Source organism: Hylobates moloch, unplaced genomic scaffold, assembly GCF_009828535.3.
Source record: "Hylobates moloch isolate HMO894 unplaced genomic scaffold, HMol_V3 SCAFFOLD_10, whole genome shotgun sequence".
Classification (NCBI taxonomy): domain Eukaryota; kingdom Metazoa; phylum Chordata; class Mammalia; order Primates; family Hylobatidae; genus Hylobates; species Hylobates moloch.
The window spans coordinates 6551640-6579076 of NW_026652285.1; the positions used below are offsets into that span (position 1 = coordinate 6551640).

At 41.5% G+C, this 27437-nt stretch overlaps 1 protein-coding gene across 2 annotated transcripts in view; it reads left to right on the forward strand.

Moving 5' to 3' along the window:
* Positions 1 to 27437, forward strand: part of PPM1D (protein phosphatase, Mg2+/Mn2+ dependent 1D) — a 68740-nt gene that overhangs the window by 27410 nt on the left and 13893 nt on the right. For both annotated transcript variants that reach the window (XR_004249683.2, XM_032162879.2), the window contains exons 3-4: positions 9064 to 9188; positions 23825 to 24015. Coding sequence is in view for 1 of the 2 variants with exons in the window: in XM_032162879.2 (XP_032018770.1) it covers positions 9064 to 9188; positions 23825 to 24015 (316 nt within the window). In the remaining variant the exon portion in view is untranslated. The remainder of the gene's footprint in view (positions 1 to 9063; positions 9189 to 23824; positions 24016 to 27437) is intronic.

The window sequence follows — 27437 nt, forward strand, 5'->3', positions numbered from 1 at the left end:
GACAGAGCGAGACTCCATCTCTTAAAATAATAAAAATAAAATAAAATAAAATAAAATAAAGTACTAAAGTGCATGGCACCCCTGGATAGGTGGATAAAGGAGAGAAAGTTTGAACAACAAAAAAATGCAAAACAGTAGTAAACATTTGGTGAAATAAAAGTAAAACATTAAAATGAAACTTCATTTCCTGTTATTAGATTAGCAAAGATAAAAGAAACAAAGAGATTCCTCTCAATATTTTTGTTGAAATGGTTAACTTCTTGGTAAGATTACAAATTGGTACTACCTATATAGAAAATAATATATACCAGTAGCTTTAAATGTTTAGGGAATCTATTCTAAAGAAGAAATCTGAACTGTGGACAAAAATATCTGAATAGAGTCATTGATTGCAGCATTTGTAATGACTGTTAAAGGCCAGAAGTAACTTGAAGGCCCAACAGCTGGAGAATGGTTAAGTGTATTTAGCAACATATTCATAATGCTGAATATGATACAGCCATTAAAAATAACATTTATAGATAAGTTTATAAAACGCATGGTGTTTTGAAATTTTTCCAAGTAAAGGTAGAGTAATATGAACTCCCATGTATATGGGGAAGGTTTAATGATAGAGGAAAATGTTTATGGTCACAAAAAAGCAGGATATAAAATTATATTTCTAGTGTTAGCAATGCAGAGACATGGGAATAAGATGGAAATAATCTAAATTTTTATAAATGAGTGATGAGATTTTATACCATACGTTGATTTTTATTTTTTTAATGGTGACGTTCATTTGGTTCAAATTCAGGTAGCATAAAAAAGAGGATATGCTATGGAAGGTCTCTCAGCTGCTACTGTCCCAAAGGCCACCTCGTTCCCCTCCACTTGCTAAGCAACCAGTATGGCTGTGTGTCCTTTCAAAAGAGAGATATTCATATATAATCAAATATATTATGGAGCTGTACCATGTACAGATGTACTATCATTTATTTTAATCAGTCTCCTATTGAAGGATTTTTATTTTTTATTTTGTTTTTATTTTTATTTTTATTTTTTATTTTTTTTTTGAGACGGAGTCTTGCTCTGGCGTCCAGACTGGAGTGCAGTGGCGCAATCTCGGCTCACTGCAAGCTCCGCCTCCCAGGTTCACGCCATTCTCCTGCCTTAGCCTCTCCGAGTAGCTGGGACTACAGGCGCCCGCCACCACGCCCGGCTAATATTTTGTATTTTTAGTAGAGACGGGGTTTCACCGTGGTCTCGATCTCCTGACCTCGTGATCCACCTGCCTTGGCCTCCCAAAGTGCTGGGATTACAAGCGTGAGCCACCGCGCCCGGCCAAGGATTTTTATTTCTAATTTTTTTTTGTTATTGCAAAGTGCTGTGAAATGAAAAATCTGCACATGTGTGCTTTTGTGCACTTGCCAGTATATTTGTAGGATCATTCCCTAAAAGTGGAATTGCTTGGCCAAAGAGGTGTATGTTTTGAATATTGATAACTATTTGTCTCTATAGAGGTTGTACCAATTTGTACTTCTACCATCAGTGTATATGGATGTCCTGGATAACAAATAAAACTTTTTGATTATATCCAGTTTCAGGTTTAAAAAAGGGGTGTCTCAATGATGTGTTTTATTTATTTATTTTTTTGAGACAGAGTCTGGCTCTGTCGCCCAGGCTGGAGTGCAATGGCACGATCTTGGCTCACTGCAAGCTCCGCCTCCTGGGTTCATGCCATTCTCCTGCCTCAGCCTCTCTAGTAGCTGGGACTACAGGCACCTGCCACCACGCCCGGCTAATTTTTTGTATTTTTAGTAGAGATGGGGGGGTTTCACCATGTTAGCCAGGATGGTCTTGATCTCCTGACCTCGTGATCTGCCCACCTCAGCCTCCCAAAGTGCTGGGATTACAGGCGTGAACCACTGCGCCTGGCAATGATGTTGTTTTAAAAAAAAATTTTAAGAAATAGAGATGAGGTCTTACCATGTTGCCCAGGCTGGTCTTGAACTCCTGGGCTCAAGCGATCCTCCTGCCTTGGCCTCCCAAATTGTTGGGATTACAGATGTGAGCCACGTACCCAGCTTCAGTACTGTTTTAATTTGAATTTATCTTATGAGAAATGTTGAATCTTTCTATATATTTAAGAGCCATTTATATTTTCTTTTCTCTGTATTTCTCTTTATATTTATTGTTCATTTTGGGGGATTGTTGTTAGCCATTTTTTTCCCCACATTAATGTATAGGGGCTAGCTGTACATTAAGGAAATTAGTCTAATATATGTGATATGAATTTTAGATACTGTTTCCACAGTTTGTCTTTTGATTATGCTCCTGGAACTTTTTCCACGTGGAAGTTTCTTTTAATGTAGTTAAATTTATTAGTCTCTTCTGTTACAACTTCTTGGGTTTTATGCCATACACACAGTGAAGCTTTTTAATAAAGTCTGCTATATTTTCTTTTAGTACAACAGGAATATTTTTGGTCTTAGAAACTCTGTTTGTTCATTGTATTTGTTTGTTTTTGACATGATCTCACTCTGTTGCCCAGGCTGCAGTGCAGTAGCACAATCATGGCTCACTGCAACCTCAAGTGATCTTCCCATGTTGGTCTCTTGAGAGCTGGGACTGCAGGTGCATGTGTGCCACCATGCCAGCTAATTTTCTTTTTCTTTTTTTTTTTTTTGAGACAGAGTCTTGCCCTGTCACCCAGGCTGGAGTGCAGTGGTGGGATCTGGGCTCACTGCAACCTCCACCTCCCAGGTTCAAGTGATTCTCCTGCCTCAGCCTCCTGAGTAGCTGGGATTATGGTTGCACGCCACCATGCCCGGCTAATTTTTGTATTTTTAGTAGAAACGGGGTTTCACTGTTTTGGTCAGGCTGTTCTTGAACTCCTGACCTCGTGATCCGCCCACCTCTGCCTCCCAAAGTGCTGAGGTTACAGGTGTGAGCCAATGCGCCCGACCAGGGAAGAGTATTTTGCTCACTTCTCCATAAATGTTTGTCTTTGATACTGTTTCAAAACTCAAGAAATGATAATTTCTTTAGGTATCTGAAACTTTATTAATGAACTTTGCATATTCTTACATTAACAGCCATTAGTCAGTCAATGAGGACATTAGTTGAATTGAATTTTTTTGATTTTTTTTTTTTTGAGACTGAGTTTTGCTCTTGTTGCCCAGGCTGGAGTGCAGTGGCACGATCTCGTCTCACCGCAACCTCTGCCTCCTGGGTTCTCAACCTCCAGAGTAGCTGGGATTACAGGCATGTACCACCACACCCAGCTAATTTTGTATTTTTAGTAGAGATGGGGTTTCATGAGCTCCCGACCTCAGGTGATCCACCTGCCTTGGCCTCCCAAAGTGCTGGGATTACAGGTGTGAGCCACTGCTCCCGGCCCTGAATTGAATGCCTTTTAAAAATCCCTGCATAATTAAAAAAAATTAATGACTTTAATTTTAAGGGTACTTTTAGATTCACAGCAAAATTAAGTGGGAAGCACAGAATTCTCATATATACCCCCATCTCCCAGGCTTCCCCACTATCCTTCTCCAGAGTGTTTGTTATAATCAATCAGTGAACCTACATTGACATACCATTATCACCCAGTGTCCATAGTTTACATTAGGGTTCACTCTGGGTGTTATACATGTTATGGGTTTTGACAAATATGTCGACATGTATCCATCATTATAGTATCATGCAGATTAGTTTCATCACTGTAAGAGTCCTCTGTACTTTGTCTATTCATCCCCTCCCCGGCGTACTCCTGGCAATCACTGCTCTTTTTACTGCCTTCATAATTTTGCTTTTTCCAGAATATCATATAGTTGGAACCATATAGTGTGTAGCCCCTGTGCATGACTTTTTAATATATGCATTTATTGTTTGTAATATACTGGTTCACTGAGTTATACAGAGCTTGCAAATATTGACACTTTTTATTATACTATATAATATCCAGTCATGCAGCCTCTCAAAAAACTCCACTGTATATATGTGGTCTTAGTAGTATTATGAAAAAAAAAATGGACCTTGGAGACACCCTGAAAAAGTCTGTAGTAACCTGCCAGGGGCCCCTAAACCACATTTTGAGAACCACTTTGCCAGTACTCGTATGGTTTCATCATCTTTTATATTTTAATCTTTAATCCTTCTGGAATTTTAAGATCTAAGATATGTAGTAAATAGACAAGTTAACTTTTTTTCTAGGTGGCTACTAGTAGCCACTTGAACAATTATACATCTTTTCATTACTGAGTAGCAGGGTGACCAGGCTTAAGATCCTTCTTTAGGGGGAAGATGACCTTGAATTTACCCTTTCCTTGTATTTCTCTGGTTAAGATAAATGTGGAATATCACCTCTGTTGTAAGACAGCATTGCTTATTGTAGAATGATCCCTGAATGGAATTGCATCTTGGTAGGGAAGTTGTTGAATGGACTATACATTTCTATTCGGAAGCACAGGCCTTGGCTTCCTTGTATGCATGCAGTTTGTCTTGTGTAGGGACCAAGAAACTGTAGTCATGTGCTATTTATTACATTGGTTTCTGTGACACATGAAGCTTACCTAAGCTAGACCCTGTCGTCTTGCTTACAACTGAGCCATCACTTGGGAGATGGAAAAATGGCTTCTGGCTGTCTGAATCACTGCTGAAGACAATATCCTTGAAGCTGCTATGGTGGCATACTCTATTTCCTGCCCAGTATCCTGCAAAGTTAGATGAACCTCCTTTCAGGCTATAGTCTATTTGATCTTGTGATTGTGAAGGTCAGAATATATCTGACACCTCTGCTGGTTGTCATGCTAAGTGGGCTTTGCAAATTATAAACAGAATTCCTCCATATATTTGGGTCTTTTCTGGGCTATATTTTTTTCCTGTTTATTTACCAGTATTATAATTTTTAAAACTGAGACTTTATTATAATTTTAAATATTGGTAGGCCTGATTCTTTCTCATTAATCTTCCTTTTAAAAAATACTTTTCTTGGGGCTGGGCACAGTGGCTTACGCCTGTAATCCCAGCACTTTGGGAGCCTGAGGCAGGCGGATCACCAGAGGTCAGGAGTTCAAGACCAGCCTGGCCAACATGGCGAAACCCTATCTCTACTAAAAATACAAAAAAATTTTCTAGGCATAGTGGCATGTGCCTGTAATCCCAGCTACTCGGGAGGCTGAGGCAGGAGAATCTCCTGAACCTGGGAGGTGGAGGTTGCAGTGAGCCAAGATCATGCCACTGCACTCCAGCCTGCCCAACAAGAGTGAAAACTGTGTCTCAAAAAAGAGAAATAAAGCAGCTGGCTGCTGCACCTGTAATCCTAGCGCTTTGGAGGCCAAGATGGGAGGATTACTTGAGGTTAGAAGTTTGAGACCAACCTGTTCAACATAGCGCGACCTCTATCTCTATGTAAAAAATTTATTTATAATTATAAATAAAATAAATGAACAAAAAAGGAAATAATTATTTTGTACAGAAGAAATTACCCTTTTGTGTTTTAAAAATACCTTTCTTGACTATTCTTGTTTTTTTACTTGAATTTTAAAATTATATTTTATTTGATTTTAATAACGTTTTTAGAAAGAGTTTTTTGGCTTTATTACCAAAAACACCATCTGGACAGTTGGGCAGATACTCTGCTATTTTGGAGCAGGTAACTTTTTGCAAAAATTGAGCTATTCTATTATAAGTTATTTCCTTGCTTCCCTCTGTCCCGGCCTAGGCAACGGGCCAGCATTTTGTTTTTCCAGCCTTCTGTTGCTGCTCAGTCAGCTCTCTGCATGTCAGGCTGTTCCTTTTTACGTGCCTTTTAATCACATAGGACAACAACAAGGAGTGCAGTAAAAGCATCTTTTATAACGTTGCTTTGATTTTTTGTTACTAGATGTTAAAACTCCTATGTTTTAACCAGTATCATTATTTGTCTTTTTGTGTCTCAGAAACACAGATCATAATATCTTTGAATATTAAGTGTCGAGAGAGCTGCTCGTCTAGTTATATTGGAAGCAGCTACTCTAAATTACTTAGGTACTAAGCCTTACCTTGTAGGGAGAAGGTTTAGCAAAGAATAATAGAGCTTTAAGATGGTATTAAGGCAGAATGTTGGCATCTTATCATAACTCTTGTGTTTCATGGATTCTTGTGAATGGCAAGTTTAGTCTACTCTGCTGTTGACTTTTGAGGATCATCATTGAAGAAAGCTTAATATAACAAAATGAATGCCTTTGATATTTTAACTCTTGTTATGATCAACCTGTTTATGTCAGAACTTATTTAAACTAGTTCTTGGCTGGGCATGGTCGCTCACGCCTGTAATCCCAGCATATTGGAAGGCCCGGATGGGAGGATGGCTTGAGCCCAGGAGTTTAAGACCAGCCTGGCAAACATAGTGAGATCCATTCTCTACAAAAAAATTACATGCCTTTGGTCCCAGCTATTTGGGAAACTGAGGTGGGAGCATCACTTGAGCCCGGGAAGTCAAAGCTGTGGTGAGCCACGATCACACCACTGCACTGCAGCCTGGGCGACAGAACAGCACCCTGTCTCAAAACAAAATGAAAACTAGTTCTCAAAAGGGATGGTAGGCTGGGCATGGTGACTCATGCCTGTAAGACCAGCACTTTGGGAGGCTGAGGCAGGCAGATTACTTGAGGCCAGGAGTTCGAGACCAGCCTGGCTAATACGGTTAAACCCCATCTCTACTAAAAATAAAAAATTAGCCGGACATGGTGGCGGGTGCCTGTAATCCTAGCTACTCAGGAGGCTGAGGCTGCAGTGAGTCAAGATCACACCACTGCACTCCAGCCTAGGTAACAGAGCAAGACTATCTCCAAAAAAAAAGGGTGGGGGGATGGTAAATGAGCAACTTTCTGGAATTTCTATTCTTTGTTAACACCCACAATGTTTTCTGGTCATTCTCTACTTGTTTCAGTCCTCCTCTGGACTGTTCGGTATACTCACCAATAGCCACAAATGACTGTTTAAATTAATAAAAATTAAATTTAAAAAAATCAATTCCCATTTGAAGTAAAGCTCATTTTGGTCATGCCAGGCATAGTTTGAGAGACCATCTCTAATGTTTTGATTATCAGTGTTTTTTCCTAAAGAACTAATCATATTTCCGGCTGGGTGCGGTGGCTCAAGCCTGTAATCCCAGCACTTTGGGAGGCCGAGGCGGGTGGATCACGAGGTCAGGAGATTGAGACCATCCTGGCTAACACAGTGAAACCCCGTCTCTACTAAAAATACAAAAAATTAGCCAGGCATGGTGGCAAGCTCCTGTAGTCCCAGCTACTCATAGTCCCAGCTACTCGAGAGGCTGAGACAGGAGAATGGCATGAACCCAGGAGGCGGAGCTTGCAGTGAGCCGTGATCGCGCCACTGCACTCCAGCCTGGGCGACAGAGCCAGACTCTGTCTCAAAAAAAAAAAAAAAAAAAAGAACTAATCATATTTCCAAGTTTTAGGCATTTCTGTTGCTCCTATGACACATTTTTAGGAGGGTTTTCTTACTCTTGTAACTCCCAAATCTGTATGTCTACAGCTGATCTGTTTCACAAAGTCTAGTCTCACACTTTGAATTACAGAAATACCTAAATATATAGTATTTTCTGTATATTGCTGAAATCATATTAAAACTGCCAACAATTAGCTGGGCATGGTGGCACATGCCTGTATTCTCAGCTACTCAGGAGACTGAGGTGGGAGGATCACTGCAGCCCAGGAGGAGGTCAAGGCTGCAGTGACCCATGAGTGCACCACTGCACTCCAGCCTGGGCGACAGAGAGAGACCCTGTATCAAAAAACAAAAAATAGGCTGGGCGCTGTGGTTCACACCTGTAATCCCAGCACTTTGGGAGACTGAAGTGGGAGGATGGCTTAAACCCGGGACCAGCCCGGGCAACATAGTGAGACCCCGTCTCCTCAAAAAAGAAAAAATTAGCCAGGCGTGGTGGTCCACGTGGTGGCTCCCAGCACTTTGGGAGACTGAGGTCAGGAGTTTGAGACCAGCCTGGCCAAAATGGTGAAACCCTGTCTCTACTAAAAATACAAAAATTAGCAGGCGTGGTAGCACGTGCTTGTAGTTCCAGCTACTTGGGAGGCTGAGGCAGAAGAATTGCTTGAACCCAGGAGGCGGAGGTTGCAGTGAGCCGAGATTGTGCCACTGCACTCCAGCCTGGACAACAAGAGCAAAACTCCATCTCAAAATAAATAAATAAAAATAAACAAAAAAACTGGCTGGGCATGGTGGCTGACGTCAGCCTGTAATCCCATCACTTTGGGAGGCTGAGGTGGGTGGATCACCTGAGGTCGGGAGTTCGAGACCAGCCTGGCCAACATGCTGAAACCCTATCCCTGCTAAAAATACAAAAATAGCCAGGCGTGGTAGCATACGCCTGTAATCCAAGCTACTCAGGAGGCTTAGGCAGGAGAATCGCTTGAACCCAGGAGGTGGAGGTTGTGGTGAGCTGAGATCACGCCACTGTGCTCCAGCCTGGGCAACAGAGTGAGACTCCGTCTCAAAAACAACAACAACAAAAATTAAAACTGAAGTTCTGCTATGTTTCCCCCATCCTCAACATAAACACTCAGAACTCTATAACCTTTCCTTTTTAATCGCTTATATCACAATTTAATCCCTATTTATTTATTTATTGAGACAAGAGTCTCGCTCTGTCATCCATGCTGGAGTGCAGTGGTGTGATCTCGGCTCACTGCAGCCTCTGCCTCCTGAGTTCAAGCAGTTCTCTCTCCACTTAGATAAGGCCTTCTGTCAACCCCCAATTGTTTACTAATTAGGTAGTTTTGCTTTTTTTTTGACGTGGTATTTATACTCACTTTTCTTCACATTACATTCATTTGGTTATACTGCCTATTCCAGTAATCTCAAAATTTTCCACTTTGAATCTACCCTAATTCCTCTCTGAACAGGAATTTTGGCTTATGCATCTTTGTATTTGAAACACATAAGACATTATTTTGTAATAATGTGGTCTTATTTTATTAGTGATTTAATATACTGAGCTACCTTAGTTGTTGTATTTTAATCATTTAGATTATTTATGTGAACTCTATTTATTTTTAGTGTAATGAACAAGTCTGGGGTGAATCGTGTAGTTTGGAAACGACCTCGGCTCACTCACAATGGACCTGTTAGAAGGAGCACAGTTATTGACCAGATTCCTTTTCTGGCAGTAGCAAGAGCACTTGGTAAGTAGGACTCAATTTGGTGAAATTATATTGAATTTTCTACAATATATGGTGGCAAAATAAAAGAGGACACTGAGAACTAAACCCTTACACGGCATATAGTGAGGGTAGAGATTTCATGATATTCTATTAAATGCTTTAGAACCTAATCGAAGCCATGCATGGTGGCTCACGCTTATAATCCCAGCACTTTGGGAGGCTGAGGTGGGCGGATCACTTGAGGTCAGGAGTTTGAGACCAGCCTAGCCAACATGGTGAAACTGCATCTTCACTAAAAATACAAAAATTAGCTTGGCATAGTGATGTGTAGCTGTAGTCTCAGCTACTCAGGAGGCTGAGTCAGGAGAATTGCTTGAAAGCAGGAGGCAGAGGTTGCAGTGATCGCACCACTGCACTCCAGCCTGGGCGACAGAGCAAGACTCTAAAAAAAAGCCTAATTGAGGGGAAGGCTTAGGTATATATTGCACTGACAGTTGCCCTTTGTTCATGAGTCACGTTCAATGTTTTGCTAATTTCTATCTGTGTTTAGGGAAGTATATGCATATCTAGGCTTAATGTTACCCTCGAAACTATTTTTAAGTATCCCATTCTACTTTAGCCCTTAATAGTCCTCTTGAGAGCCTTCAAAACCTCTTTTTTCTTTAGTTAGCAAAGTAAAATAACTATGAAAAAAATAGTTATATTTCTGGTCTACCTGGCTTTGGAAAGAAGGCTAGAGAATTATACCTATTAAGGTGTCTTACCTTGGCTATGCTAGATGGGGGTAGTTTTTCAAAGAAAATGTCTCTGAGAAAATGCACATTTGTTTATTTTTATTTTATGAGACAGGGTCTTGTTCTGTTATTCAGGCAGGATTGCAGTGGCATGATGACGGCTCACTGCAACCTCTACCTCCCAGGCTCAAGCAATCCTCCCACCTCAGCCTCCCGAGTAACTGGGACTACAGGTGTGAGCCACCATGCCTGGCTAATTTTTTCTTTTTTAAGGAGACGAGGTCTCACTATGTTGCCCGGGGTGGTCCTGGGCTTAAGCCATCCTCCTACCTCGGTCTCCCAAAGCACTGGGATTACAGGCCTGAGCCACCACACCCAGCACAACTACTATATATATATATTAATAATTTGTTTCCAATGCGAAACTATAATTTTCTTCTTCCACACCCTGACTGGTGGACTTTTTATGTTATATCCAAGCATTTGCTATTATGAAAAATACTGCAATAAATATTTCCTTATGTACACATATGAGATTTCTTTTTTGTTTTTTTTTTTTTTTTTGAGATGCAGTTTTACTCTTGTTGCCCAGGCTGGAGTGCAGTGGTGCAATCTCGGCTCACTGTAACCTCTGCCTCCCAGGTTCAAGCGATTCTTCTGCCTCAGCCTCCTGAGTAGCTGGGATTACAGGCATGCACCACCACGCCCGGCTAATTTTGTATTTTTAGTAGAGACGGGGTTTCTCTATGTTGGTCAGGCTGGTCTTGAACTCCTGACCTCAGGTGACCCGCCCGTCTCGGCCTCCCAAAGTGCTGGAATTACAGGCATGAGCCACTGTGCCTGGCAAGATTTCTTTAAGATACATAACTAGAAATGGAATTTCTGGGTCATAGTATGTTACTTACCAACTGTTTTTGTGTCGTAACACTCACACAAGATGATAATATTTCTACAGTAAGCAGAGGAGGCTACTTGAGACTGAGGTAACTAACTTGGACGCTCTAGCCACTGAGGACCCACCCTGCTGCCCCTAGGCCTCACTCATCCAAGGAATACCAATTGGGAGACTCAGTTCAGAGCTATCTACATGTTTAGTTTTATTAGGTATTGCTAAATTTCTTCCCGAAGTGATTATCCCAGGTTATTACAGTCCCACTGTATTAGTTATCTATTGCTGTGTAATCAAATACTCCCACACTTAGGAATTTAAAACATTTTTTATGTACACAGTTTCTCTGGCTCAGGAACCCAGGGGTGACTTAACTGGATGGTTTTGGCTCAGGGTCTCTTGTGTAGCTGTAATCAAGATGTCATTAATCATCGAAGCCTTCAATGGGGTTGGAGCATCTACTTGTAAGACAGCTCACTGAGTAACCTGGATTGGCAGAAGGCTTCAGTTTCTTGCTTTGCCGGCCTCTGCATAGGGTTGCTTGATGTGCCTTCATCACATGGCAGCTGGCTTCCTTAGAGCAAGTGATCATAAAAATACATTTTGACTTCTACCTTGCTTTCTTGATCACTTGCTGTGGGGAACCCAGCTTTGTATTTTGTTAGCCCTGAATCACTAAGTCCAGCCCACCCTCAAGTATATCAAATAATTTGTGGATGTATTTTAAAAGCATACAGTTCCTACTTCTTCATGATTGTTCTTTATTCACCAGATATTTATTAAATACCTGCTATGTGCTAGGTGCTGTTTCAGGTGCTGAGGATTCAGCAGTGAATGAAACAAAAATTCCTGCACCCATGGAGCTTACTTTCTAGGTTAGGGGAAAACATGATAAACTAAAGTAACTAAGTAGGACACATACTGTGTTAGAAATGCTACCAAGAAAAATAAAGCAGGGAATGCTATGGGGGTGGGGCCTGTATAATAATTCTAAATGGGGTGGTCAGAGGAGGGTCTCGCTAGGATGATATGTAAGTAAAGTGTAAGTAAAGAGATGAGGCAGTGAGACCTGTGAGTGTCTCGGGCCACAGAATTTAGGAAGAAGTAACAAATGTAAGGGTTCTTATTACTCATGAATTTTCCCTTTTTTTTTTTTTTTTTTTTTTTTGTGATGAGGTCTCACTCTGTGCCCTAGGCTAGAGCTCACTGAAGCCCCTAAAGTCCTGGGCTCAAGTGTTCCCCCAGCCTCAGCTTCCCAAGTAGCTGGGGCTACAGGTGCATGCCACCACACCGAACTAATTTTTTTTTTTTTTTTTTTTTTTGAGACGGAGTCTCACTCTGTCGCCCAGGCTGGAGTGCAGTGGCGCAATCTCGGCTCACTGCAAGCTCCGCCTCCTGGGTTCACGCCGTTCTCCTGCCTCAGCCTCTCCAAGTAGCTGGGACTACAGGCGCCCGCCACCACGCCCAGCTAATTTTTTGTATTTTTAGTAGAGACGGGGTTTCACCGTGGTCTCGATTTCCTGACCTCGTGATCCGCCCGCCTCGGCCTCCCAAAGTGCTGGGATTACAAGCGTGAGCCACCGCGCCCAGCCCACACCCAACTAATTTTTAACAACGTTTTGTAGAGACGTCTCGCTTTGCCCAGGTTGGTCTCAAATTCCTGGCTCCAAGCGATCTGCCCACCTCAGCCTCCCAAAGTGCTTGGACTATAGGGGTGTGCCACAGCGCTCAGCCTACTCATGATTTTTTTTTTTTTTTTTGAGACAGAATTTCGCTCTTATTGCCCAGGTTGGGGTGCAGTGGCGTGCTCTCAGCTCACTGCAACCTCCACCTCCTGGGTTCAAGCGATTCTGCTGCCTCAGCCTCCCAAGTAGGTGGGATTATAGGCGTGTGCCCCCATGCCTGGCTAATTTTGTATTTTTAGTAAAGACCTGTGAGTGTCTGGGGCCACAGAATTTAGGCAGAAGTAACAAATATAAGGGTTCTCATTACTCATGAATTTTTTCTTTTTTCTTTTTCATTCTTTCTTTTTTTTGTTTTTTTGAGATGAGGTCTCACTCTGTGCCACAGGGGTTTCACCATGTGGGTCAGGCTGGTCTCGAACTCCTGGCCTCAAGTGATCTACCCACTTCGGCCTCTCAGAGTACTGGGATTACAGGCATGAGCCACCGTGCCCCGCTCCTACTCAGTATTTTTAACCAAGCAGCTGGAAAAATGGAGTTGCCACTAACTGATAAAGAAATGACTGGAACATCAGTGAAAAGGAGAAGTCGGAAGTTCAGTTTTGGACACATTACCCTTTCGGCATGTTTTAGACATTAAGGTAGTGATACCTATTTGGCTTCCCATTATAAGAATTGATTTCAGGTGTTGTCTAGGGTGGAGATTTCAATTTGGGGGAGCCAGTAGCATATAGATAGTATACAAAGTCTTGACGTCATGTAGGGATTGAGTGCAGATAGAAAAGGGAGCAAGGTCTAGTGACTGAGCCCTGAGATACTCTTACTGTTTTTTTTTTTTTGTTTTTTTTTGAGACAGAGTCTCGCTCTGTCGCCCAGGCTGGAGTGCAGTGGCGCAATCTCGGCTCACTGCAAGCTCCGCCTCCCGGGTTCACGCCATTCTCCTGCCTCAGCCTCTCCGAGTAGCTGGGACTACAGGCGCCCGCCACCACACCCGGCTAATTTTTTTTTTTTGTATTTTTAGTAGAGACCGGGTTTCACCGTGGTCTCGATCTCCTGACCTCGTGATCCGCCTGCCTCGGCCTCCCAAAGTGCTGGGATTACAAGCGTGAGCCACTGTGCCCGGCCACTCTTACTGTTAAGACTTGGGGGGATGTGCTCTGGTTTCATTTGAGGGTTGGATTAAAATTAAAAAAAACAAAAAGAGTTAGGGGATATGAATGGAAGAACAAGGTAAAACAACTAACAGCTGTAAGTCAAATAGGAAATTTGGGATAGAGTACCCTGGAAGCTAAGTGAAGAAAGTGTTTCCAGAAAGAAAGTGTTTCAAATACTGTTGTCATTTAGGTGGAGGGAGAATTGAAAAATGACCATGGGATTTAGGAATGTGGAGGTCATTGGTGACCTTGAAAAAGAAAGTAGCTTTTGGTGGAATAGCAAGACCACAGCCATGATTGAGGTTATTGAAGAAAGAACTGTCTTCTTGAGTGGGAGAAATAAAATTTGATACAGCAAGTTTTTAGACAGTTTTTTTTTTTCTTTGAGACGGAGTCTCGCTCTGTCGCCCAGGCTGGAGTGCAGTGGCGCAATCTCGGCTCACTGCAAGCTCCGCCTCCTGGGTTCACGCCATTCTCCTGCCTCAGCCTCTCCGAGTAGCTAGGACTACAGGCGCCCGCCACCACGCCCGGCTAATTTTTTGTATTTTTTAGTAGAGACGGGGTTTCACCGTGGTCTCGATCTCCTGACCTCGTGATCCACCCGCCTCGGCCTCCCAAAGTGCTGGGATTACAAGCGTGAGCCACCGCGCCCGGCCTTTTTAGGCAGTTTTTTTGTAGAAGTTACTTTACTTCAACATAATTTTGTAAACACATACAGAAATGAATTAATATTTTGATAAAAGGGCCTATAAGAGACAAAATCTTTTTAGTGATAAAAAGGCTTTTTTCCTCTTGATTTCTCTTGTCACATAAATATTCTCTTTTAAAAAATAATGCTACCTTTTAGATTTTAATATTTAAGCTGAAAAGGCTTTGCTGTGTTACTTTTCAAACCATTATTCTGACACTTGGAAGAAAAATTTTTTTTTTTTTTTTTTGAGATCAAATCTCACTCTGTTGCCCAGGCTGGAATGCAGTGGCACGATCTCAGCTCACTGCAACCTCCGCCTCCCCGGTTCAAACGATTCTTCTGCCTCAGTCTTTCAAGTAGCTGGGATTACAGGCGCGTGCCACCACACCTGGCTGATTTTTGTATTTTTAGTAGAGATGGGGTCTCACCATGTTGGGCAGGCTGGTCTCGAACTCCTGACCTCAGTTGATCTGCCCACCTCTGCTTCCCAAAGTACTGGGATTACAAGCACGAGCCACCGCGACTGGCCCAGAAATAATATTTTTAAAAGAGCTATGTTATTGGTTTTCTGAGTTTAGCTTGTTGCATGGAAATACTTACTGGCCTAAAGTAAATTAAATGCTAGTATTTAGCACACACCCTTATGGTTTATGGCCATTTTTCTTATAGGGTTTTTTGGGTGGGGGAAGGGGTGGAAATAGATGTCTCCTTGTCAACATTGGTACCCTATAGACACTGATGAGAATTACCCAAGTACAAATGTAGCAAAGGTGCCTTCTAGTGGCTGCCTGCTGGAATTGCATTTGAGTCTTGCAAATCGTTTTATTCACTGGGGAGATAATTTTTGAGTATAGTGTGTATGAAGCACTCTGCTGTATGTACAAGCACATGATCTTTGCCGTCATGGAGCTTGCAGTCTAGGAAAGCGTTGAAAGGCATTCATCAGATGATAACAAAAACTGGAAAAAAAAAAAAAATTTTTTTTTTTTTTTGAGACTGAGTTTTGTTCTTGTCACCCAGGCTGGAGTGCAATGGTGCAATCTCGGCTCACTGTAACCTTTACTTCCCAGGTTCAAGTGATTCTCCTGCCTCAGCTTCCCAAGTAGCTGGGATTACAGACACCAGCCACCACGCTCGGCTAAGTTTTGTATTTTTTCAAAATACAAAAATACAGGGGTTTTGCAATGTTGGCCAACTTGGTCTCTAACTCCTGACCTCAGGTGATCTACCCGCCTCAGCCACCTAAAGTGCTGGGATTACAGATGAGAGCCACAGCGCCTGGCTAAAACTGAAAATTTTTAATTCTTCTTCTTCTTCTTTTTTTTTTTTGAGATGGAGTCTCACTCTGTCGCCCAGGCTAGAGTGCAGTGGCACGATCTCGGCTCATTGCAGCCTCCGCCTCCTGGGTTCAAGCAATTCTTCTGCCTCCGCCTCCCAAGTAGCTGGGACTACAGGCGCGCGCCACTGCACCTGGCTACTTTTTGTATTTTTAGTAGAGACGGGGTTTCACCATGTTGGCCAGGCTGGTCTCGAACGCCTGACCTCAGGTGATCCACCTGCCTCAGGTTCCCAAAGCGTTGGGATTACAGGCGTGAGCCACCACACCCAGCCAATTCTTAACTTCTTATATGTACTAATGAAAACCTAAAATAAGGATATTTCACTTAACCGGAGAGGCCAGAAAAGTGATATTTGAACTGAGTTTTGAAGAATTACTGGAGGTTAAGAAGGAAGAAAGTGTGTTTTTAGGCATAGAAAACAGCACTTTCGAAAAGTTTGGTGATAGGAAGAAGCATAGTGACATAGGAACTCTGGTGAAGGCCAGTGTAGCTGGAACGGATAAGGAAATAAGAGACTTGGATAAAATGAGAAAATACTGCATTTTATAGGCAGTGGTAAATAATTGTGTTTGGCTGGATGTGGTGGCTCACGCCCGTAATTCCAACACTTTGGGAGGCCAAGGCAGGTGGATTGCTTGAGTTCAAGGAGTTCAAGACCAGCTGGACAACATGGCGAAATCTCCCCTCTACAAAGAATTGGCTGGGCGTGGTTGCACGCGCTCGTAGTCTCAGTTACTCAGGAGGCTTTGGTTGGGAGGATTGCTTGAACCCAGGAGGCTGCAGTGAGCCAAGATTGCATCACTGTACTCCAGCTTGGGCAACAGAGCAAGACCTTGTTTCAGAAAAAACAAAAGAATTGTGTCTTTATCTTAAAAACAATTATGAACTATAACAGAGTTGGAATGGGAAACATAACCAGATTTGTGTGTTTTTAATTGTGGTAATATATACTTAGCATACACATAACTTACTGTTGTAAAGCACGTGGTTCATTGATGTTAAGTACAGTTACGCTGTTTTGCAACCGTCGTCCACCATTCATCCTAGATTTGTGGGTTTTTGTTTGTTTTTGTAATTTCAACTTTTAGATTCAGGAAGTATACGTACAGGTTTGTTACATGGATATATTGCATGGTACTGAGGTTTGGGGTACGACTGATTCCGTCATCCAGGTAGGGAGCATAGTACCCAATTGTTAGTTTTTCATGTCTTTCTCCTTCTCTCCCTTCTCCCTCTAGTGGTCCCCAGTGTCTATTGTTGCCATCTGTATGTTCATGTGTACCCAATGTTTAGCTTCCATTTACAAGTGAGAACGTGGTATTTGGCTTTCTTTTCCTGCATTAATTTGCTTAGGATAATGGCCTCCAGCTGCATCTGTGTTGCTGCAAAGGACATAATTTCATTTTTTTTTTGTGGCTGTGTAGTATTCTGTAGTGTGTATGTACCATATTTTCTTTATGCATTTCACTTTGATGGGCACCTAAGTAGATTCCTTGTCTTTGCTATTGTGAATAGTGCTGCGATGAACATTTAAGTGCATGTGTCTTTTTGTAGAGTGATTTATTTTCCTTTGGATGTATACCCCGTAACAGGATTGCTAGATCGAATGCTAGTTCCGTTTTAAGTTCTTTGAGATATCTCCACACTGCTTTCCACAGTGGCTGAATTAATTTATATTCCCACCAACAGTATATAAGCATTCCCTTTTCTCTGCAGCTTTGCCAGCATTGTCATTTTTTGGCTTTTTAATAATAGTCATTCTGACAGGGTATGAGATGGTATTTCATTGTGGTTTTGATTTGCATTCTCTAATGATTACTAATGTGGAGCTTTTTATGATTCTTGGCCGTTTGCATGTCTTCTTTTGAAAAGCGTTGATGCCTTTTGCCCAGTTTTTAATGGGGTAGTTATTTGTTTTTAACTTGTTGAATTGTTTAAGTTCTTTACAGATTCTAGATATTAGATCTTTGTCAGATACATAGTTTGTGAATATTTTCTCCCTTTCTGTAGGTTGTCTGTTTACTCTGTTGATAGTTTCTTTTGCTGTGCAGAAGCTCTTTAATTAGGTCCTACTTGTCAATTTTTGTTTTTGTTACAGTTGCTTTTGAGGATTTAGTCACAGATTCTTTCCCAAGGCTGATGTCCATCCAGGATTCTTACAGTTTGAGGTCTTACATTTAAATCTTTAATCCATTAGCTTTGTGTCTTAAAGAAAGAATTTTCATTGAGTTTTGAGAATGGATTAGAGGGGGTAAACATTGTTGGAAGTTATCCATGGGAAGCCACTCAAAGGGGTGCTGAAATTTGCTAGGTGTAAGGACCACTGAGTGTCTTGTGGATTGCCGGCTGCCATGTGCCACAGGAGCAAGCAGAAAATATACTGGAACCAGAAAGCAGGTCTCCTCTCTTCTGGTGTCTCTTCAGCACCCTCTACTGAGGAAAAAAGGGAATTGGCTCCAAGGCACCTACTTTCAGGACCTACAGAAATGATGTTCTATGATCCTACCTTGGTGTACAAACTAGACCAGTAATAAAAACCCTTAGTTAAAGGCCCAATTCTGATCCTTACCAGTTATTTGATATTAGATAGAATCATATAGACTCTTTGAACTGGTAAAACAAGGGAAAGTGGCTATGAATATGAATCATCTGTTGAGTTTGTTGAAAGGTCAGATTCTAGGGACTTTTACTAGCAAATTTGAAGCAACTTGAGCATCAAAACAAATTATAACAGGAATAAGTTTAAAAATATTGAATAAAAAAGAATCTGTAAGTCTATATAGAGATAAAAAATTGTACAGGTAGAAGAATGGAATTTTTTTTTTTTTTTTTACATTTAAAGGAGTTTAATTGGGCAGTGAACGATTTGTGAATTGGGTAGCCACCCCCCCCACAGCAGATTCAGAGAGACTCCAAAGAAAATCTTTTTTTTTTTTGAGATGGTGTCTCGCTCTGTCTCCAGGCTGGAGTGCAGTGGCGCGATCTTGGCTCACTGCAACCTCTGGCTACTGGGTTCACGCGATTCTCCTGCCGAGCCTCTTGAGTAGCTGGGACTACAGGTGTGTGCCACCGTGCTCAGCTAATTTTTGTATTTCTAGTAGAGATGGGGTTTCACCATTTTGGCCAGGATGGTCTAAATCTCTTGACCTCGTGATCCACCAGCCTAGGCCTCCCAAAGTGTTGGGCTTACAGGCCTGAGCCACTGCCTCCAGCCAGAAAACTCTTCTTTAAAAAAGATTTTCAGCCGGGCGCAGTGGCTTACGCCTGTCCAGCACTTTGGAAGGCTGAGGCGGGCGGATCATGAGGTCAGGAGATCAAGACCATCCTGGCTAACATGGTGAAATCCCCATCTCTACTAAAAATACAAAAACTTAGCCAGGCATGGTGGCGGGTGCCTTATAGTCCCAGCTACTCGGGAGGCTGAGGCAGGAGAATGGCGTGAACCCAGGAGGCGGAGCTTGCAGTGAGCCAAGATCACGCCACTGCACTCCAGCCTGGGCGACAGAGCGAGACTCGTCTCAAAAAAAAAAGGACTTCCAGGCCTGAGCACAGTGGCTTATGCCTCTAATCCCAGCAGCCTGTAATCCTAGCACTTTGGGAGGCTGAGGTGGGTGGATCACTTGAGCTCAGGTGTTTGAGATCAGCCTGACCAACATGGCGAAACCCCATCTGTAGAAAAAAATACAAAAAAATTAGCCTGGCATGGTGGCACACGCCTGTAGTCCCATCTTCTTGGAAGACAGGTGAGAGAACTGCTTGAGCCTGGGAGGTGCAGGCTGCAGTGAGCCATGATCACACCACTGCCCTCCATCCTGGGCAATAGAGTAAGACCCAGTCTCAAAAAAAAGAAACCTTTTTGGGGTTGGGAAAGAAGAGTGAAAAGAACCAAAATAAAGTAAAATAAACTGTCAGCTAATAAATGTAGTTAGAATGTCCTAATTCTGTCATCAGTTTATAACCATTATAATTGATTCATTCAGGAATCATCAGTAGATGCTAAAATATGGCATATTTTGGTACAGAACAGGATATTTCACAGAACCTCAAACTTTCACCCTACAGACTACTCACCAGTTACAAAAAGAAAAAGGCACCTTTATGCTGCCAGTAGATAGCACTTTAACCAAATGACCAAAGTTGATACTGCCAGTAATGGGACAGACTGACACACCGTCTCTCCTCATGTGATATACGGAGAAGGACGTGACATCAGCAATGTAGTCCTGTAGCCAAAAGTGAGTTTACCTGTTCATGAACCCCCGTAGAGCACAAGAACATGAGGAAACAATCAGATGGATCCAATTTAAAGGTCATTGTGTAATAGAACTCTTTTCTTGTCTTTTCTTTTCTTTTTTTTTTTTTTTTTTTTTGAGATGGAGTCTCACTCTCGCCCAGGCTGGAGTGCAGTGGCATGATCCTGGCTCACTGCTTTGTCTGCTTTCTGGGGTCAAGCGATTCTTCTGCATCAGCCTCCCGAGTAGCTGGGATTACAGGCGCGTGCCACCATGCCCAGCTAATTTTGTATTTTTAGTAGAGCCGGGGTTTCACCATGTTAGCCAGGCTGGTCCCAAACTGTTGACCTCAAGTGATCCACCTGCCTCAGCCTCCCAAAGTGCTGGGATTACAGGTGTGAGCCACCGTGCCTAGCAAAAGAACTATCTTGAACTCTTCACAGTTGTCAATACCATGAATGATAAAAACAAAACAAAACCCTAGAGAATTGTTTTAGGTTAAAAATGACTAAAAAATGACAAATGCAATTAATTTTTTTTTAAGTTTTTTTAAAAATAAAGATGGGGTTTCACTGTGTTGCCCAGGCCGGTCTCGAACTCCCAGGCTCAAGCAATTCTCTTGTCTCCACCTCCCAAAGTGCTGGGATTACAGGCATGAGCCACCTAACCTGACCGAAGAATGATCCTTGAATGGATCCTGGATATTAAAAATGCATTATTGTGACAACTGGGAAGATTTGAACATAAACTTTATATTAGACAGTGCTAGAGCAATATGAAATTGCCTGAGTGTGGTAGAATAACATCCTCATGCTTAGGAGATAAATATTGAAGTATTACTATTTGGAGGTGAAGTGTTTTGAGTCTGTAATCTAATCTCAAATGATTCAGCAAATAAACCAACTCTATCCACAGATTCCAACATTATCTGCATAAAATATCCCAAATAATCTTCAAAAGAACTACTGGAATTAATAAGTGGATTCAGCAAGTTCACAGGACCCAGATTCAGCATACACAGTCTATCATATTTTATGTACTAAAAATGAACAATTCATAATGAAATTTAAATAAGTATCATTTGTAATCGCACCCAAGAAAACCATGAAATACTTAGGTATAATTGTAACAAACTGTGTTTAAGATTTATATGCGTGAAACTACAAAATGATGAAAGAAATCAAAGAAATAGAAATAGACCACATATCTTAGTCAAAACCCAGAGTTTAAAAATTTAAGTTAGAAGAAACAATCCCTTCTTCTGAAATTGTATTGAGGTTTATTGAGAAAGAAATAGAGATTGAGGCCGGGCGTGGTGTCTAACGCCTGTAATCCCAGCACTTTGGGAAGCCTAGGTGTACAGATCACCTGAGGTCAGGAGTTGCAGACCAGCCTAGCCAACATGATGAAACCCGTCTCTACTAAAAATATAAAAATTAGCCAGATGTGGTGGCAGGCGCCTGTAATCCCAGCTACTCTGGAGGCTGAGGCAGGAGAATCACTTGAACCCAGGAGGCAGAGGTTGCAGTGAGCCAAGACCGTGCCATTGCACTCCAGCCTGGGCAACAAGAGTGAAACTCCATCTCAAAAAAAAGAAAAAGATATTGGAGACTAGTGATTTGGAAGTTGTCAGTAGAAGAGTTGGAAACTTGAAAGGATGGTTTCACCAAAGCAACATAAAATATATGGGTGGGTGTGTGTGTGTGTGTGTGTGTGTGTGTGTGTGTAGGTAGGTAGATAATAGGTATCTCCAGAAAGATAAGAACATAAGAATAATAGTCCTTACAAGGAAAACTGGAAGGGCAGTGATGAGAAGGGAGAATTTTCACTGTATATGTACCCTTTTATATCTTTTGGTTTTTGTACTATGTGAATGTATTACATAATGTTATAAAAAGGCAGACCCAGTACCGTGGCTGATACCTGTAATCCCAGCACTTTGGGGGACCGAGGTGGGAGGATTGCTTGAGTCCAGGACTTGGAGACCAGCCTGGACAACACAGTGGGACTGCCATCTCTACAAAAAATGAATTAGCTGGGCCTGTTGGTACACACCTAGTCCCAGCTACTTGAGAGGTTGACGTAGGAGGATCACTTGAGCCCAGGAGATCTGTCCTGCAGTGAGCCATGATTGTGCCACTGTCTCCATGTTCATTTTTATTATTTTGTCAACCAGGGAGCTTTGTTTTGCTGGTATAAAGAGGTAAGTGTGTCTTTGTGAGCTTATCTGGATTATAATTAGCTTTTAGTGGTTGCCTGTATTTTGTTTTGCTGCTTAGAGGGCTGAATTGCTTTTTAAAGAGTCTGGTTAGCAATGATTTTGCTACTTTCGAGTGGGAGTAATTGACTTGAATTATTCTTTCTTTGGACTCTGAGCATGTTTGAATTGCCAGTATTTCTGATGGGGAGCTAGTGGGGAAGCTTAAATAAGGAAAAGGACAAAGCTTCTTCTTGTTTAACAAAAAAAATGTAACTACTGAAAGGGGACAAAAATTGTTTAACCTCTTGTCTGAAAATCTTTTGCTTTTAATTTAGGCCTTTCCCTTAAGTAGTTCACAATAAACAAAAGAGGCAGAAATTAATGTTTTCTCCTTTCTGTCTCCTCTTTCACATTTATTGGAAACAGAAGAAAAATTTATATTGTTTCATTTATGTTGTCTTATATATTACAGAAAAGCAGATGGTTTCTATAAATCATTTTTATTTTCTTCTGTTTTAGTTTTATTGATCTTTTTTATGGCCTGGGTCGACTAAAAGTTATTGTCTCTTGAACATTTTGATGTTTGTATCTAATAGGTCTAAAGGCAGAAGTTTAGACATTGTTTTTATGTGGAGCTAATCAAGGAGAAGGATAAATGTAAGAGCTTTCTTTTTCTGGCTCAGTGAAAGGGAGAACTGTTGCTCTCCAAACGTTGGTCATATGGTTGGTAAAGAGCATTAAAATGCTCATTTTTATATTTTGAATTTTCTTCCAAGTGACTGGTACTTGTTCTGTAAGTTTTGATGTAGGTACTTTACTGATCTACAGATTAACAGGAAGTTTGCAAACAGCCATTGGTACTTCTGTTTGTAGGATAAGTTCTCATCTTGTCCTTTTTCTTCAAAATTATCTTGATTAATCCTGGCCCTTTGTGCTTAGCCTGTCAAATTCTACAACAATCCTTTTGGGATTTTGGTTAGAATTACATTGACTTTGTAGATTATTTTGGGAATAATTGACATCTTTATTATAGTAAGTATTCCTATCTATGAATCTGATTGGTTTCTTCATTTATTTAGATTATCTTTTTAATGTTTCAAAATAGAATCTATAATCTTCATAACAGGCATGTATACCGTTTGTTAGAGTTGTTCCTAAGTTCCTTACATTTGGTTCATTGTTAAAATTAGATTATTTTAAAATTTATATTTTCTATATCTTGCTATCATATAGAAATACTGTTGACTTATATATTGGGTTTGTATTTAACAACTTTGCTAAACTTTCCTATTGTAATAATTTATTTTTGGTTTTCCATGTAGAAATGAAATTATCTGCAAATAATATTAGTATTATTTTCTCCTTTCCATTTTGTATATCCTTTATTTTTATTATCTTACTGCGATGGGAAGGACTCAGTATAGTATTAGAAGAGAAGCAATGATACAAGGCATAGTTTTCTTATTTCTACATTTTAAAGGGAATACTTTTAACTTTTTACCTTTAAGTAAGATGATTATTACAGAATTCTGGTGGATATACTTCATCAGGTTAAGGGAGTTCTCTTTTATTCTTAGTTTGCTAGGAAATCTTATCATGAAAGGAGTTTGAATGTTATCAAATGCTTTTCTGAGTCTATTGAGATTAGCTGTGTAGATTTTCTCTTTTAATCTGTTGCTGTTGTACTATTAGCTTCCAACTAATACTTCTTGCTTTTTCTGCTCCCTTCCCCCAGGTGATTTGTGGAGCTATGATTTCTTCAGTGGTGAATTTGTGGTGTCACCTGAACCAGACACAAGTGTCCACACTCTTGACCCTCAGAAGCACAAGTATATTATATTGGGGAGTGATGGACTTTGGAATATGATTCCACCTCAAGATGCCATCTCAATGTGCCAGGACCAAGAGGAGAAAAAATACCTGATGGTGAGACATGATTCAATAACTTGATATTGTTGTCTAAACATTGTTTTGGTACTTCTGTCAGAATCTTGAATATGAACTAAGGACATTGACCTTGGGTAGATTTTTGCATTTGCCTGGATCTGGGTAAAACATAGGCTTTGTAGCTCCTACTCATTAGAGGAATGAGACAAGAAATATATAACTGAAGTCTAATAACAAAACACACAACCACTGACTTCAGTATAAATTGGCCTGTGAAACGTTGCTAATTCCTTATTTTTTTAAATGACATAATTTGCATACCATAAAATTTATCTTTTTTTTTTTGAGACAGAGTCTTGCTCTGTCGCCCAGGCTAGAGTGCAGTGGCACAATCTCGGCTCACTGCAAGCTCCACCTCCCGAGTTCACGTCATTCTCCTGCCTCAGCCTCCTGAGTAGCTGGGACTACAGGCGCCTGCCACCACGCCCTGCTAATTTTTGTATTTTTAGTAGAGATGGGGTTTCACCGTGTTAGCCGGGATGGTCTCGATCCCCTGACCTCGTGATCCGCCTGCCTCTGCCTCCCAAAGTGCTGGGATTACAGGCGTGAGCCACTGCGCCTGGCCAAAATTTATCCTTTTAAAGTGTATAATTCAGTGATTCTTAGTGTAGTTCACAAAGTTGTACAACCATCACCACTACTACTTTTTTTTTTTTTCCGACTGTCTCAGAGTCTCACTCTGTCACCGAGGCTGGAGTGCAGTGGCACGATCTCAGCTCACTCTAACCTCCGCCTCCTGGATTCAAGCGATTCTTCAGCTCAGCCTCCCGAGTAGCTGGGGATTACAGGTGTGTGCCACCCCACCCAGCTAATTTTTTGTATTTTTAGTAGAGATGGGGTTTTATCATGTTGGCCAGGCAGGTCTCGAACTCCTGACCTCAGGTGATGCCTTGGCCCCACAAAGTGCTGGGATTTAAGGCGTGAGCCACCGCACCCGGCCTCCATCACCACTGCTTCTACTACTTTTTTTGTTTTTTTTTTTTCCCCCAAGAGATGAGGTCTCACTATGTTGCCCAGGCTGGTTTAGAACTCCTAGGCTTAAGCAGTCCTCTCACCTCAGCCTCCTGAGCATCTGGGACTACTGTGGTGCCATGCCCAGCTCCTAATCTCAAAACATTTTCATCATCATCCCCTAACAGAGCACATGGAAGTATCTGGAATCAAAGACCCAAAGATGGGTTATCCTTAGAAAAGATGATCTTTCTCTCAGATGGGAAGAATAGTAAAGCTGTATTTTGAGGTGGAAGGAGGGGCAAATTGATTGAATTTTTGTTAAATTGCCTCCATTCATTCCAGGCGCAGAGGCTCACGCCTGTAATTCCAGCACTTTGGGAGGCTGAGGCGGGTGGATCACCCAAGGTCAGGAGTTAGAGAACAGCCTGGCCAACATGGTGAAACCCCACCTCTACTAAAAATACAAAATTAGCTGGGTGTGGTGGCACTTGCCTATAGTCCCAGCTACTTAGGAGGCTGAGGCAGGAGAATCGCTTGAACCCGGCAGGCAGAGGTCGCAGTGAGCCAAGATCATGCCATTGTACTCCAGCCTGGGCAATAAGAACTAAACTCTGTCTCAAAAAAAAAAAAAAAAATTTGCCTCCATTCATTCACTCAATTAACATACTAGGTACTAGGTACAGGGATTGCAAAGGTAAATAGAATATGGTCCTTCCTCTACACTTACCATATTATTATAAATAGAATATATAAAAAACTAACAATCCCATTAGATCATGAGTTCTTTTAAGGTGAGAGTCATCTTGATTCAGTTTTACAATTTCAGGGCCTGGTGTGTTGCATTTAGTTGGAGATTATCAGGTATCAAAGAGTAACATAAAGACTCTTCTGTCTAATGGATTTAGAATTCTTTAATGATCTGAGAGAGATCATTTCAATGGCATAAAGACAAAAGCCAGTTTGTAGTGTGTTGGAAGAACCTATTTATGAACCCTAAAGTGTTTTAAGATGAGTATTGAAGGAAGCATCCGTATAATGTATAATTAGAACAAGTCTTAATGAGACCTGGGAGAGTGAGACGATAGAAAACTTCACAAGACTGCATAGGAAGCTTCATGGAAGAGAGTGATATTTAAGCAATAAAATTTGCAGGCTTGATCTAAGGCAGCAGTGTTTTTTGGGAAAAACACAAAGAAATACATGTAGGCCAGGCGCAGTGGCTCAAGCCTGTAATCCCAGAACTTTGGGAGGCCAAGGCAGATGGATCACTTGAGGTCAGGAGTTCGAGACCAGCCTGGCCAACATGGTGAAACCCCCATCTCTACTAAAAATACAAAAATCAGCCAGATGTGGTGACTCGCACCTGTAATCTCAGTTACTCGGGAGGCTGATGCAGGAGAATTGCTTGAGCCCAGGAGGCAGAGGTTGCAGTGAGCTGAGATCGTGCCACTGCACTCCAGCCTGGTGACAGAGCGAGATTCCATCTCAAAACAACAACAACAACAACAACAAAAAACACAAAGAAATACATGAGTAGTAGAATTGACAGCTCTTATGTTTATAAGGAGGAAGAATATGATGGCACCTAAATTTCTAACTCTGGTGACTAGTAAGCTATTATAAAGAAGAAACATTATTTAGGGAGAGATGGGGGAGGTAATTAGTTCAGACATAGGCATGTTGAGTTGGAGGTACCTGTGGTTCCTCTAGATAGGTATCTTCAGTAGGCAGTTATAAATATTTGAGAGAGAGGGGTGGCATGCTCCTATAGTCCCAGCTACTCAGGAGGCTGTGGGAGGATTGCTTGACTCCAGGAGTTCAAGGCTGTAGGGTGCTATGATTGTGCTTGTTAATAGCCACTGCACTCCAGCCTGGACAACATAGTGAGACCCTCATCTCTTTAAAAATAAGAACTTACGAGGGAAGCCTGGAAATACTAATTTAACAGTTAACGAGAGTTGCATAAATTGTGGCAATATATGCACTTAGACTGTGTGGTTTAAGAGCACACAATATTAGGGGGACTCAAGTCAGCAGAATTCTAGTGAGCTGAGGGAAAAATATACAGGCAAGATAGTGGAAAATGGTTTATATAATTGTCTGTTTTCATGGAGCATTGATGGGAAGGGAAACAGGCACACTGAAAAAGTGAGAGGTAAGGGCTCAGTCAGCTGGTGTTTGGAGAGTGGAACCACGTGCCATAGGGAATGTGATAGATTCATGAATTAGAGATTAATGCTGCCTTTAATCAATTCTGAGGTGCATATTTTCTTTTAATATCTCTGAAATTGGAACACTTTTTACAAATGGTATATCATAGTTCAATTAACAGTGTTTTGGGGTTTTTTTGAGATGTAGTCTCGCTCTGTCACCAGGCTGGAGTGCAGTGGCACGATCTCAGCTCACTGCAACCTCTGCCTCGCAGGTTCAAGCAATTCCCCTGCCTC